The 14,591-nt window shown below is 45.5% G+C and overlaps 2 protein-coding genes across 2 annotated transcripts; both read right to left on the minus strand.

The window, feature by feature from the left end:
• Positions 1 to 9,414: 9,414 nt before the first annotated feature.
• Positions 9,415 to 9,747, minus strand: LOC311033882 (NADH dehydrogenase [ubiquinone] 1 alpha subcomplex subunit 7-like; the record flags this gene model as incomplete). The annotated part of the gene is made up of 1 exon (XM_084041581.1): positions 9,415 to 9,747. The coding sequence occupies one exon, from the start codon at positions 9,745 to 9,747 to the stop codon at positions 9,415 to 9,417; it is 333 nt and encodes a 110-aa protein (XP_083897707.1).
• A 3,539-nt stretch (positions 9,748 to 13,286) lies between these two features.
• LOC311033479 (ubiquitin carboxyl-terminal hydrolase isozyme L3-like) lies at positions 13,287 to 13,991 on the minus strand (the record flags this gene model as incomplete). Its single annotated transcript, XM_084040990.1, has 1 exon — positions 13,287 to 13,991. One exon carries the CDS (start codon positions 13,989 to 13,991, stop codon positions 13,287 to 13,289), a length of 705 nt encoding a protein of 234 aa, XP_083897116.1.
• Between the last annotated feature and the right edge of the window lie 600 nt (positions 13,992 to 14,591).

A 14,591-nucleotide genomic window follows, 5' to 3' on the forward strand; every position in this document is an offset into this window, starting at 1 on the left:
TCTTGCTCTCCAGTTGGCTTGAAAGAAACAGCATCTTTCTCATGAAAGCCTTCACCAGGCTGTACATTTCATGAACAAAAAGTCCCTTGCCTTGCAGTTTGGTGTTCAATTCATTCATCAGTGCAGTCACATCAACAGCAAATGCAAAATCTGCCATCCATTCCTCATCTGAGAGCTCTGGGAAGTCTTTGCCTTTCTTCTCACAAAACTCTCAAATCTCTGCTTTCAGGTCCCACACTCTTTTTAGCACTTTGCCCAGGCTGAGCCACCTGACTGCTGTGTGGTAGCCAATGTCACGATGCTCAGTCTCATGCTCCTCCAAAAGCGCGACAAACTGTCTATGATTCAACCCCCGTGCCCTGATGAAATTTACCATTTTAGTAACAACATCAATAACGTGGTTAAGTTTTAGCACTGACTTGCACAACACATGTTGGTGGATAATACAATGCAAAAAAAACAATTTCTGATCTGCATCAATTTCTGTCACTTTATCTTGCATACGTTTCAAAAGTCCAACATTTTTCCCTGTGAGACTTGGGCAACCATCAGATGTGACGCCTGCCAGTCTGTCCCATTTCAGACCCAGCGTGTCCATGCACACATTTACCTCTGTGAAGAGATCACTCCCTGTCGTTGTCCCTTTCATCGACTGCATTGATGCCAGCTCCTCCGTAATCTTGAAGTCCGACGTTATCCCACGGACAAATACGAGTAACTGGGCAGTGTCGCGGACATCAGTGCTCTCGTCCAAAGCCAAGGAGAAAAAGTCAAAACTTCCCACTTCACGTTGCAGCGTAGACTCCAGATTCCCTGCTATATCCTCAATCCTTCTCGTCACCGTTCGCCTGGACAGCGGGACTTGTTCAAACGCTTCTTTTTTTCAGGGCATATTAGTGCTGCAGACTCCACCAAGCACTCTTTGACAAACTCCCCCTCTGCGAATGGCTTACTGTTTTTAGCAATTTTGTGGGATATCACGAAGCTGGTCTTGGTTGCTGCATCCCTGGCAGCATGAAGCTTGGTGAAGAGGCCTTGCTGCTTTTGCAGACCAGTTAGCAAAGCTTCCGATGTCTTTGCCCTTTCAGCATCAGTCAAGTTTTTGTATTTCTCCGCGTGTTTAGGTTTGGTCTCGTAATGGCGACTCAAATTGTAGTCCTTAAACACGGCGATATGCTCCCCGCAAATTAAATACACGGCTTTACCTCCGACTTCAGTGAATAAATACTTGGCAGTCCAGTTTTTGTTGACCACCCTGCATTCGCCATCTACCTTTCTTTTTTTACCACGAGCGGACATTTTTGCCTCCGTAAGGTCGTCTTGTGACCCGGCCTTGATCAGTAAACAACACACGTTTCCCCCGCTGTGTGCAGTCAGTCACCTGGCCACTGCTGGGGGTGTGTGTGTGTGTGTGTGTGTGTGTGTGTGTGTGTGTGTGTGTGTGTGTGTGTGTGTGTGTGTGTGTGTGTGTGTGTGTGTGTGTGTGTGAGTGTGAGCGCGCGCGCGTGCAAGTGTGTGCGTGTGACAACGATCCAATCATGCGCACGTCTTGAAACTTCAAAATAAAAGCATGCAGCTTTAGTCCATGCATGAGGTAAAATGAGAAATTTATTTTGACATTTCCAAATAACCTTACACGGCCCGTTCAGAGTCAACCAAAGAGCCGTATATGGCCCGCGGGCCGCCAGTTGCCCAGGTCTGCTCTGAAGGGTTATGCTTAACAGGCATCTGTCAAAGTTTGCCATTGTAGGCCTACATATTATAATAATACAATTGTACAAATAGGTTAGGTGATGGTGAGAAAGGCGATTTGTTGGTCTATTTAGATGGTTAAAATAATAAGGATTTTCTTTTTTTAAATCATTGCAGGTTTTTCTTTTCACTGCGTAGGTGGGGATCGAACCCACGACCAGCCCCGACCTTTGGATCCTCACCAAGCATACCTAAAATTGACAAAGTCCCAATTGTCATTAATCTATCGTGTATACTCATAAAGAACTTGGAGGAATCACTGGGAAGAAGCAGAAAAAGACGGGCCTGTTGCATTTTTCATCTTTTCCACGTTTGTTTTCTTTTTCTTTCTCTCTTTCTTCTCTTTTTTCTCCTTCCCCCTTCTCCCCCTCTCCCCTTCCATTTTTTCCCCTCTTCCCCCCCTTGGTAGGCGTATGTTCCTCAGCCCTGGCGCAGTCGGTAGCGCTGTTGCCTCACAGCTAGATGGTCCTGGGTTCGATCCCCCCCTCCTCCGCGTCATCAGTGCCCATACCCTAGGTGGGGTTGGCAAAAGGGCCTTTCTGTGTGGAGTTTGCATGTTCTGTACCGTGCCGTGTGCGTGAAGCAAATTATTGGCCACACGCCGTCCTATTCCGTGTGGCTTCCATGACACCACTGCACCACACATGACTTGCACTACTTATGCTACATTTCAAATAGATATATTGCACTTTTGACTCCACTACATTTCTAGGAAGGGACTCTTGGGACTCAAACACAAAACAATGCTATTATGAATGAACCACTTAAGCTCATCTCATCGAAACGTGTTTGGAGCTTGTAGATTTCAGAATTATAATAATAATCATAATCATAATCATCATCATAATTATGATTATATTATTTTATGTTCAAAAGAAAATGCAATTTGCAATTTGTACTTTTGAATACTTGAGCATACACTTTATCCACCACTGGCCCTTTGTTCTGGTTGACTGGGTAAACAGGTTGGTCTTAATAATCTTTTAATTGAAGACTTACCTGTTGAACTTTTAGCTCTCTTTTTTTTAACTTTCTTCCATTGACTAAATCATCATTCATAATGAATTAGGAAGTCATTTGCGATGCAGATTAATCGCTGTACTTTGTTGCAAACCCACTTCTGTTGCAGGAATTCACGCGTGATCGCGCACGCACGCACGCACGCACGCACGCACGCACAGCATCATAAGGTCACGAAAACCACACAGGAATATGCTATCAAGCCAAGTTATATGGTTTGAGTTTGAAACCATAAATGACCAGATACATGTCAATGAACAGCTTCCACCCGGTTACCATTAGACTGTTGTAAAGGCCTGACCCCCAGCCTGTCGCCAGGCTGGCCTGCTGGAATGTTTTACTTTTGTTCCTCTCTTCATGTGGATTTGTTCCTCCGTGCAGACTTTACTTTCCCTGTGAACCTGCCATGTTATTCACTGTTATTTTCTTTTAAGCCTATATGGGCTGCCGTGTTAATTGATCAGATGGGTGGGCCACGTGCATTCATGGAGCATGTTTATTTTAATGATCAATTAATTGATTGTGTTCTGGCTTGGAGCAAAGGAACTTACGTAGGAACTAACATTTACATGTTGGCCCACAGGTTGAGAACCATGTGTTGTAATGCGAAAAGAGCCATTAGTCCTTGGAGATCTCCCTGGGACGAGGTCCACGGACATAGAATGGCGAAGTACGGAATTAATTTACGAAAAAAGTTAAAGTATGGAGATAACTGTCTGCCCGACAGTACATGTATATGCAATGTGGCCCTCTGGAGTGATTGTGGAAATATAGTGGCCCTCTCCATCATCAAAGTTGCCCACCCCTGCTATGCACGAATCCACGGAGCGCTGACCTGGAGGTGGCGCAACCATTGCTGCGGTGTCAGACTCAGTCAGCTGCTAGGGTGTCAGTCAGCTGCTGTCACTGACTGCTCACGTTACTCTTTCTCTTTCGTTACGCTTTTTATTAACTTTTACTAACACTAACTTTACAAAGATGTACAGAAACCGGGACGAACCACCTACGTCAGGTGCCAGCAGGCTAGTTTATGGCTGCTCTGCTAACGTCAACAGGCGGACAGAAACGCAGCAGCTGACTGACACCACAGCAATGGTTGTGCCACCTACAGGGCAGCGCTCCTTGGATTTGTGTATAGCTTCTACGTCTCTTTCCCTCAGCTTTATGCTGTGGCTCATCAATCAGCTTTATACCTCTGTAGTTACTACAGCTCTGTAGCCTAGATTACCCTTGTTCATTATACCTCTCCACTGCCCGGGCATCCTCACACTATCCGAGATTGTGTTGAACACTGCAGTCTCTAATAAACATTCCCACGCCTCCTCATTTGTCAACTTCCTTCCTATTTTGCATCCACTAAGTAGCTGCCCTCTCCCCCTCCTTCCCAATCCCCTTTTCTGGTTCACTACCACCATATCATCCACCCTTCTCTCTCATTCTCCTCATTAATCAGCTCCCCAAAACTACTCCTTCCATATTCTCAACATGCTGTCTTCACTTGTCAAAACATTCCCATATATCCTTTATCACCCTAACTTGTTGCCACATTGATACACTGAACATCCAATGCTCGGTATAATAGGTAATCATTGATGTTAGATGGTGGTAAAAGTACTCACACGTTTTACTTAAGTACAAGTATCAATACTGCAATGTAGAAATACTCTGTTACAAGTAAAAGCCCAACATTAAAAATTTACTTGAGTAAAAGTACAAATGTATTGGCATCAACATATAGTTAAAGTACCAAAAGTAAAAGTACCCATTATGCAGAATATCCCATTTCACAGGTTTCAAATGTATAATACACATCTTTTGAGAATCTACAGTACAAGCTCACGTGACACGTTGTATCACACGTTGTAGTATAACAAATTGGAAATACTCCAGTAAAGTAAAAGTACATCAAAATTGTATAGTAGGAGACTCCGAGCTAACCTGACTCTGCCAGATGGAAGAAGCTTGCGTCACATTTGTTTCACAGGCTACTTCCATCTGGGACCTTGGTAGCACAATCGATGAAGGGGCGGTCCCATGTCAGAAAAATTACAAACAAATACTGTCAAAATGCCATTTCATCTTGTCTTTAAAAAGTGAAAGTGCATTAATTAACAAAGTCATGATTTTTGTTCAGTAAATTATATTTGGACTGGTTGAATTGGGGTTTGGACCAGAGACCTACAGATTTGCAGGTAGACAGTGTATAGGCCTACTGACTGAGCCATTGGATAGACAGAAGTGGATTTCATGTGTGGCATGGATTGCTTATTATCTATCTATCTATATATACAATTTGAATCCTGCGCCATGTCGGTTGTCCGTATGCGACGCCAGTGTGACGGTGTGACGTCATCTCACGACAGCATGACATCACGGTCGTGACATCACGATGAGACGGTCGTCCCGAATATGGACACAACGCCAGTGTGACGTAATCTCACGACAGCAGTGGGTACTTTCAAAGCCTGCCGTGGATTTAGGAGAGCACAAAACTCTCTCTCACACTGTGAGGTGCCTGTAAGGTGGCACTGCAAAGTGAACGACGCGTCACGCTAGACGTTCGGGCCGCGTATACAATTTGAATCCTGCGCCATGTCGGTTGTCCGTATGCGACGCCAGTGTGACGGTGTGACGTAATCTGACATCACGATGACAACGCCAGTGTGACGTAATCTCACGACAGCATGACATCACATGACATCACATCCTACCTATAAATTCTAGGATGCCGTCAGATCGCACCAGTTCGACGGCTTCCATAGTGATAAATAGTAATAATCTATACAAGGAACTCTCTCCACCACAAGAACTCTCTCCACCACAATGACGACAACTTCACCAAAGCCTAACGGCTGGAGATACAACACCAGACATGGCGCACTGCAAAGTGAACGACGCGTCACGCTAGACGTTCGGGCCGCATAGCGGCCCGAACCTCTAGTATATATACAATTTGAATCCTGCGCCATGTCGGTTGTCAGTATGTACGAACGTTGTATGTGGCCAGTGTGACGTAATCTGACATCACGCCAGTGTGACGTAATCTGACATCACGATGAGACGGTCGTCCCGAATATGACAGTGTGACGTAATCTGACATCACGCCAGTGTGACGTAATCTGACATCACGATGAGACGGTCGTCCCGAATATGGACACAACGCCAGTGTGACGTAATCTCACGACCCTGACATCACGCCAGTGTGAAAACTCTCTCTCACACTGTGAGGTGCCTGTAAGGTGGCACTGCAAAGTGAACGACGCGTCACGCTAGACGTTCGGGCCGCGTAGCGGCCCGAACTTCTAGTATATATACAATTTGAATCCTGCGCCATGTCGGTTGTCTGTAACGTTGTATGTAGCCAGTGTGACGTCATATGACATCACGGTTGTGACATCACGATGAGACACGCCAGTGTGACGTAATCTCACGACACCATGACATCACATCCTACCTATAAATAGGTAGGATGCACCAGTTCGACGGCTTCCATCCTCAACACAACCCACGCCGACGACCCTTTACACAAATAAACTGCTAACTTCATCTCCTGCGATTTCAACTATCTTTTCACATTGTACACCACTGCACACTCCCCACAGGTCTGCCATACCAGGTCTGAGTAATCACAAAGTGGGTTTTGGTCATTGGAGAGGTGATGCACGTCACCTCTTTCTGAAGTGGGTACTTTCAAAGCCTGCCGTGGATTTAGGAGAGCACAAAACTCTCTCTCACACTGTGAGGTGCCTGTTAGGTGGCACTGCAAAGTGAACGACGCGTCACGCTAGACGTTCGGGCCGCATAGCGGCCCGAACTTCTAGTATATATACAAGCTCATAACGCGTCACATTGTAGATGTGACGCGTTATGAGCTGTATGTGGTTACTGTAGGTGTTGTATTAATAATTAAATCTGCAAAGTAACAAGTAACTAAAGCTGTCATATGCTTTAATTATAGTAGAGTAGAAGTAACACAAATGGAAAGTAAAGTAAAAGTATCTCAAAATTGTACTGTGCATTGTAAGCACTTGTATTGGTACTTGAGTAAATGTACATAGTTACTTTTCAGCACCATTGAGGAGCCAATTACTGACAGGCTAGGTATCACTAGGTGCATTGCCAGATCGTGCAGAGGGACATGGGTTGATATTAATGGTCTTAACTCAAAATGTATATATCACACAGCTTAGATTTTTTAGATTAAATCGGAGAGTGATGTAAAAAAAATCTATAGTGTAAAAGTTGCACGTTCATCGAATGTCAATGTATAGTGTTTCTTGTGTCTGGGAAGCTCAGTTGGAAGGGGGTGCTCCTTCCATTCCGACATCTCGCCACTCCGACTAGTGGCTTCCGCGTGCGGTTGGGGTTAGGGTTAGGTATAGGGTTCGTTAACGTCAGAAAGGTGACATGTCGGAAAGGCGAAATGCACCCAGTTGGAAGAGCTCTTGACTCTGAACCGTAAGATCATGGGATCGAATCCTGGCAAAAGCAACACAGCATATGAGCAATCTGGTTCCCTGGTGTATAGAGCATTGTTACAGGTATAGACTCATGTGTTTGTTAATGTTGCTACCCTGTAAATGGCAAAAAACTACACATTATTCCAAAGAAAAAGCATAGGTGGTCTCCATCTGAATGGAGTTTCTAAGTGAAAGTATGTAAGAGGAGTAGGGTGCTAATGTTTTGAGGAGAATATAGTCTATAAATAGTGAAGATATAATAGTGTTCTCACTGCTCCAACTAGTGAAAGTAGCCGATCTACAAGCCCAGAAACATGTTGCTATCTGAAAAGTTGTGAGATTGTAGATCAGCTATTTTCAGAATGAAGTATGTCATATATTGAAAATAACTACTCCTAACAAGCATTTCACATTATCTTTAACAATTGCACATATATTAATTGATGCAGTCGTGTTTTGTGCGATGAAATTGAAAAGTAGCCTGCCCGAGGTGAGGTTTGAACCGGCGACCTTGCGATTGGGAGGCAGGTACTGTAGAGAGAAGCCATTTGACCAAGAGACCTGAACTGGTGAAAAAGGAGCTCACACAGATGACACAGTTTCACGCAAATTGCTCAGAAATCCTGCGTTTAAATATTTTTCAAACTGCTCAATATGGCGAAAAATCTAAGAGCGGAGCTTACTGGTCAAAGTGATAGATGTTTTCCTCATGAGTCAAGGCACGTGTAAGCAAGTTTCATGGCTGTCGGCCAAACGAGGCATGACTTTTACCTGTTTACAGTTTGCATTTTCAAAAAATTGCTATAGTGCCCCCCTTTGGCCAATTGGAGTAAGATTGGTTTCAGTGATATTTAGAATGACCCTCTACATTACTGAAAAGTTTCAAACAAATGTGAGTCTGCATGTATGTGTTAGGGGCAGATTAATAATTGTCATAAAACTGCAATATTCATTGGCTCATAAAAGCTTAACGTTTTCACTTAGAAAAAATCCAGCCCCAATCAATCTGTTGGTATAGGTCCAAAGTTCATGTGTAGAAAGTGCAGATTGCTCAAAAATCCCAGGAGGAGTTTGATTTGAACTGCTTTTCATATAATTCAAAATGGTGGGAGATCTAAAGGTCAGAGCTAAAAAGTCAGAGTGTGAAAGTTGTTAGGCATGAGGAGACGCATGTGTGTATTGAAGTTTCATGTCTGTAGGTCAAACAGGGCATGAGTTGTACCTGTTCAAAGTTGGCACTTTTCAATTGATTGCTACAACCCCACCCTTTGGCCAATTGATTTGAGTTTACCATATTGCAGAGTTTCGTAAAAAGTGACCACACGGTAGCCTGGTAAACCCTCCCTCCGGAAATCTCATTTCCATTTGATTTCAGAAGTGAGTCTGGCCTGATCGCCCATTGTGGGGGTTTCTAGTGGAATTACCAACTAATCGAGCCTATCAGCGTCGTCGCTCATCGTTCTGTGATTGACAGCGACAGTTGGCCCAAATGGGACCGAGTGCAGCCGACAAAAATGGAATGATCCACCATTGTTTCTGTGGCCAGTTACACTTTTTACTTTCGGTTTTAAAACGCTCTCAAACTTCTTTTTTGAGGCACGGAATTTACTTTTAAGATATCGTTTGGATAGAATTGAGTTGTTTAACTTCATATATGTGGTCAATTAATCATGACAGAGCCTATTTAAGAATACCGGCAGGGGCGGGCAGTGCCACGCATGTATCCGAATAAGGCAACCTATTTTGGGCATGGCCATCTCAAAAGTCCCGTTGCGTCACATTAGTCTGGAGGTCTGCTGATTGGCTGGAGGGGAACAACGATCATTGGCTGAAGGGGTTGTCAGTCAACAGTATTACTGCCGCCCAACTCCAGCCAACAGCCAATATTGCAGAATGGGCGATCAGGCCAGACTCACTCCTGGAATCAAATGGAAATGAGATTTCCGGAGGGAGGGTTTACCAGGCTAACCACACGGTTAGGCCGTGACAGAAAAAACAGCGGAAGAAAGAAAAAGCCAACAGTTTCAAAGAGGTTTCGAGCCTTATAGGCCTTGAACCCTCAACAAACGCTGCATGGGGTGTGTAATTGAGAGAAAATATGTATTTTTTGTGGGTGAACTACTCCTTTAAGTAAATGTTCTTAGTTACTTCCCACCACTGGATGGACGAAGAGTATTGCTGTTCAGAGGTACGGCTGGTCAGCGGATAGGGGTGGCTCCTTATACACGGGAGCAGGAGTCACTGCTAGCTTTGAGGGACCACCTTCGGAAGCCTGACGTCCAGCACTGAGGGCCTTCGGAGCAGACGGGATGAGTGTGGCTGGAACACACTCTCTGCGTCCATCTCTGCTGTAATAGTAGTTATCCGCGTCCTTGTGGCTCAGGCCCTCGGGCAATGTAGCCGCCGGCTGGGTCCTCTTGGATATCTCTCCGTATCGCAGCTGAGGTTTCGCTTGAAGGTCGTGCCCGGACAGTGCATTTCGGAGCCTCTGAATGATCTTTGTAGCAGTCGCCATTATTGTCGTTGCAGTGAAGGGGAGTCTGGTTTAACGCAGAACCTTCTTCTCGAGAGAAACGTTTGAGAAAAAAATCTAATGCTCTCTTTATAAAGGTGTCATGTGATGTCACTTAAAGGAGACATCCGGTCATTTTAAGTGTTATGTTTGATGTGTGTCAAATCACTTACCAACGTACAAATGAAAATCGCGTGACTCCACAGATCCCCCTATCGACCCCCACCGTTGGCATTATAGGAGTATATAGGATAGCAGCAATTCGCCTATTTTAACAAATGTAAAGTCTGTTTTTTTCTCCTAGTACTCATTGTAGAGTCCCATGATAACGTAACAGGCGCTAAAACTCCGAGAAGCTAACGGCTAATAAGAGAACGAGCTAATGCTGGGGCTGCTTATCTCTCTGCATGGCAGGCCCAGGTTGCCAGGTCGGGAGAGAAACCAGCAACCAGCATTAGCTCGTTCTGTTATTAGCCGTTAGCTTGTCGGGAGTTTTAGCGCCTGTTACGTTATCATGGGACTCCACAATGAGTATTAGGAGAAAAAAACAGACTTTACATTTGTTAAAATAGGCGAATTGCTGCTATCCTATATACTCCTATAATGCCAACGGTGGGGGTCGATAGGGGGATCTGTGGAGTCACGCCATTTTCATTTCTACGTTGGTAAGTGATTTGACACACATCAAACATAACACTTAAAATGACCGGATGTCTCCTTTAACACATTGGTTCTCAACATCATGTCTGGGACAACCAGGGGTCCAAATGGACCCAATCCAATCGTAATTATGTACAGAGCACATTTAAAACAACAGCGTTGAGTCAAAGGGCAAACAAAACGTACCAAAGGACAACAAAAACACATACAAATAAATGTAGAAAAATGAAAAGCGATAAGACAAAAGCAAAAGGACAGACACATTGCCTATCAGAAACATCAACTCTCAGTCTGGGTCAAACGCCAAGGAGTACAAGCTACAAACGTGATTTAAACACAGCTTTGACATGGGGCCGTTCCACAGTTTGGGCGTTGCAGCAGAAAATGATCATCAAACTTCTTGGGTTGTTGATACTGCCGTGATACAGATGTCCACATCTGGACATTTAACCACTTAAACCAGGAGTCTGCAACGTTTTCAGGCCAAGGACCCCTTAGCTGAGAGAGAGATGAAACAGGGACCCCCACTACATATTGTATAAAATTGTGTCGCAGATTAAAATTCTTTACAGATTTCATAGATAGCTTCATATATTGTATTTTCAGACATTCAACCACTTAAACCGTCAATACAATAGTAAACTTGACCTTTGGCTCTGTACTTGGTCTGCTCTTTCCCCCCCGCTACAACAAACCTCTTGACCGAAAATAGCCGATCTACAAGCTCACAACGCCTCGCGGCGTGAGGCCCTGTGAGCTTGTAGATCTGCTATTTTCTGCGAATGTTCCCCTCAGAATAGGGATTTGAGGGTTCAAGCTGTTGATGTAAAAAATAAGTTCCTATCACACAAATATTTGGCGGACCCCTGTAGTAACTCTGAGGACCCCCAGGGGGTCCTAACCCTAACGCTGTTGAAGACCCCTGAATTAAACCCCATATGGTTCAGCGGAGTCCCTCAGGGCTCTACACTAGCGTCTTTCACTGAAAATAGTTGATCGACAAGCTCACGACGCGACGCAGCACATCGCGTTGTGAGCTTGTCGATCAATCCCCACAATATGGGTGCAGGGATTAAGTAAAAGAAAAAGATTGCCACCAATAAGAGCATGGCGTCATGTGGTCAGGCTAAGACATCAGTCATCTACGACAGTGGTTTTCAACCTTTTTCGAGTCAAGGACCCCCAAATTGACACATATTAGCCCACGAACCCACATTTGACAAGATACGCCAGGGACTCAACCATTTTAATGTCTTGGGGTCCCAATCTACACTGTATCATCATCACCAGTGTTCATTCTGAATGTACAAATGGAACCAAATGGACCCGTTCCTTTGAGTGTCTGTAACGCTCAGAGTTACAGACACATAAGGGTCAATTTGGTTTCTAATTATTAATTTGGCTGGGGATCCCCTGGAACCCCCTTAAGGACCACTGGTGGTCACTGGTTGAGAACCACTGATCTACGACATAATGACTCCACATTTGGGCATATATTCAGGCCGGTTCGGCCTGTAGACTTCCCCTTGGCTTCTGAAAGAGGACTGATAGTCATGGTAGACAGTCGTCATCGTCACATCGCCGCTGTCAGGCTGTTCATCATACAGGGGTGTTGCACTGGAGTAGTGAAAATAGCAGATATGCAAGCCCCACAACGTGTCGCGATTGAGCTTGTAAATTGTTTCAGTGTTTTCATCCTAAATCATCCTATAATTCTACAAAGCTCTGTCTGTGTGTCTGTGCCCAAAATCTCTTCTGCCCGGTTCTCCTCAGTGGCTGGAGCAATTGATCTGCATTTGCACACAGCCATTCACCATTACCATGTGCACGGAACACCGATGCCCGTTTTTCGCTTTCCCCAAATGTCAGCTGTTTATGGATACTCTGAAACCCATTGACTTTCATTATAATAAATATTCATTAAAGTTAAATATTTCAAAAAGAATAGAAAACGTTAACAAGGAAAAAAATAGAAGCTCCTCTAATAAGCAGTGGTTCACAACGTGTGGTCCAGGGAACCCCAGGGGTCCTTGAAGGGGGTCCAGGGGGTCCCCATAGCTAAATGATTGATTTAGTTAGCAACCAAAGGCAACTCTGAGCGTACAAATTGTCCATTTGGTTCCACTCTGAGAGTTTATTTAACACTGAGGATTTTACAGTGTACAGTACATTAGGGTCCCAGGGATTAATAAAAAAAAAACGAAACAAAAAAAGGGTATCAAAAGGGGGGTCCGTGGCCTAATGCATATCAAATTAGGGGTCCTTGACATTAAAACATTTTTTTGTTGTTGAGAATCACTGAACTAAACTATACCGGAACCCCTGTCCACACCCTGGAATCCTCAGGTTTAATTTAACTCAAGGAGAGTGTGGCCTGTAAGGGGCCATTTGGTTCTATTTGTACACAGTCAAGAGTTACAGACCTGTGAGGGTTGAAATTAGACCGATGGTGGTTCCCGCACCCCATGTTGAGAAACAGTGTAGTGGGGGGTGTAGTGGAGGGGGGAGCACAGGGGAGCGACACTCCCCCACTTCTAAAAATAGGATTACACCAATTGAACCCCAGCATACCATTTCTGCAGGGAGCAATAGCCAAATATAGAAGATCTACAAGTTCAAGCTTGTAGATTGCCTATTTTTGGGAAATAAAGTGGTATAGATCTGCCTCCACCACCTCTGAGTCTACATCCATGGTAATGAGGACAGCGGCTACCCTGAAGAAGGCAAGTTAGCTGCCGAAATGTTGGTCTTCATTACTCTGGGTCCAGAAAAAAAATATTAGCACTTTGGCTACCAGTGTGTACGGCCACTTTATTTGGATCCTTCTGCTGTGGGCCGGCACCACAACAAAGACTTTGGTGTGCACAATGACGAGAGCAGCTTCATGGCGATGCTTTGGAGAGCACCACGACCGTGAAGCGCAGATCCTCCGGGTCCCGCGCCATGAAGGTTTTACACACCCCGACGGCGTCCTCGAGGAATCTCTCTTCGGAGGTCTTCCCGTGGACCACGGGGAAAGGCTTGCGGCCGTCCAGCTCGTACAGATCCCCTCCAATGTTCACCAGCGCTATGAAGTGCTTGTCCTGTTTCTCGTCGGCGCTCGGCGCCTCGCTCTGTCCCTCCTGCGCGCTGGACTCGTGTGCGCCGCGGATACCCTCGTCCTTCTCCAGGAAGGCGGCCTTCTCCTCGGGGCTCATCGTCGACGACCCGTCCAGGAAGGCCTTCAGCGGAGAGTCGGGCTTGAACTCCAGCCGCTCCCGGTTGTTGGCGACGGCGTGGAGCAGGCCGATCGTTCCGCAGGCGTTCCCGATGGTCTGCTTCATGAAGTAGACGTCGGCGGACACCTCCGGCTCCTGCCCCTGCGTGTCGATCTTCTCTTCCTCCTGGAGCTTGAAGGCCTCGTACGCCTCCGTAATGGGGAAGAGCAGGAGGACGGCGCACACCGGCCTCGGCACAGTGCTCAGGTCATCCTCGTCCAGGCCATACACGTCCCCAAACTGCCAGCTCGGAAGCACGCCCAGTTGACTGAGGAACTGGTTCATGACGTCCGGGTTAGCCTCCAGCGGTAGCCAGCGTTGTTCGGCCATTCTTAACAAACAGTTCTTATAGAAACCTGTAACCTGGTCTTGTCGTTAGATATCAACTCTAGTGGATAGACGTAGCGGCAAACACTATTCCTGTTCAGTTCCGAAACAGTCGACACTGGTTCGGTAATTGCTGAGCGGGCTGGTTTTAAGATACCTGCGTAGACGCCTGCGTCGTCACTATTATGTCACGACGATGTCAACCACGCCCACATACAGTATGGGGTTTCCGGGTCAGCCTTGCCCAAATATGGCAGACATTCAGAGGTGGAAGAGGTACTCCCAGATTTGTTTGAAAGTAGCAATACCACAATGAAGAGCTACTTCAGTCAGCCTGCAGGCCTGTAAAACTTCAAATATTTATTCAAAAATGAAAAAAAAAAATGGTGCTATATATTGTACATAGCAACAGGAATCCCAAAAGGGGTTCCTGTCCTGAAAGGTATAGTTACAAAAAGGGGTTCCCGCCCAAAATGGGTAATACCTCTGGTTGTGTAAGGGTGCATTTCGCCTTTCTGACATGTCGCCTTTCCGACGTTAACAAACTCTATACCTAACCCTAACCCTAACCGCACGCGGAAGCCACTAGTCGGAGTGGCGAGA

The sequence above is a fragment of the Gymnoscopelus microlampas genome (assembly GCF_963454915.1).
Source record: "Gymnoscopelus microlampas genome assembly, chromosome: 18".
Lineage (NCBI taxonomy): Eukaryota > Metazoa > Chordata > Actinopteri > Myctophiformes > Myctophidae > Gymnoscopelus > Gymnoscopelus microlampas.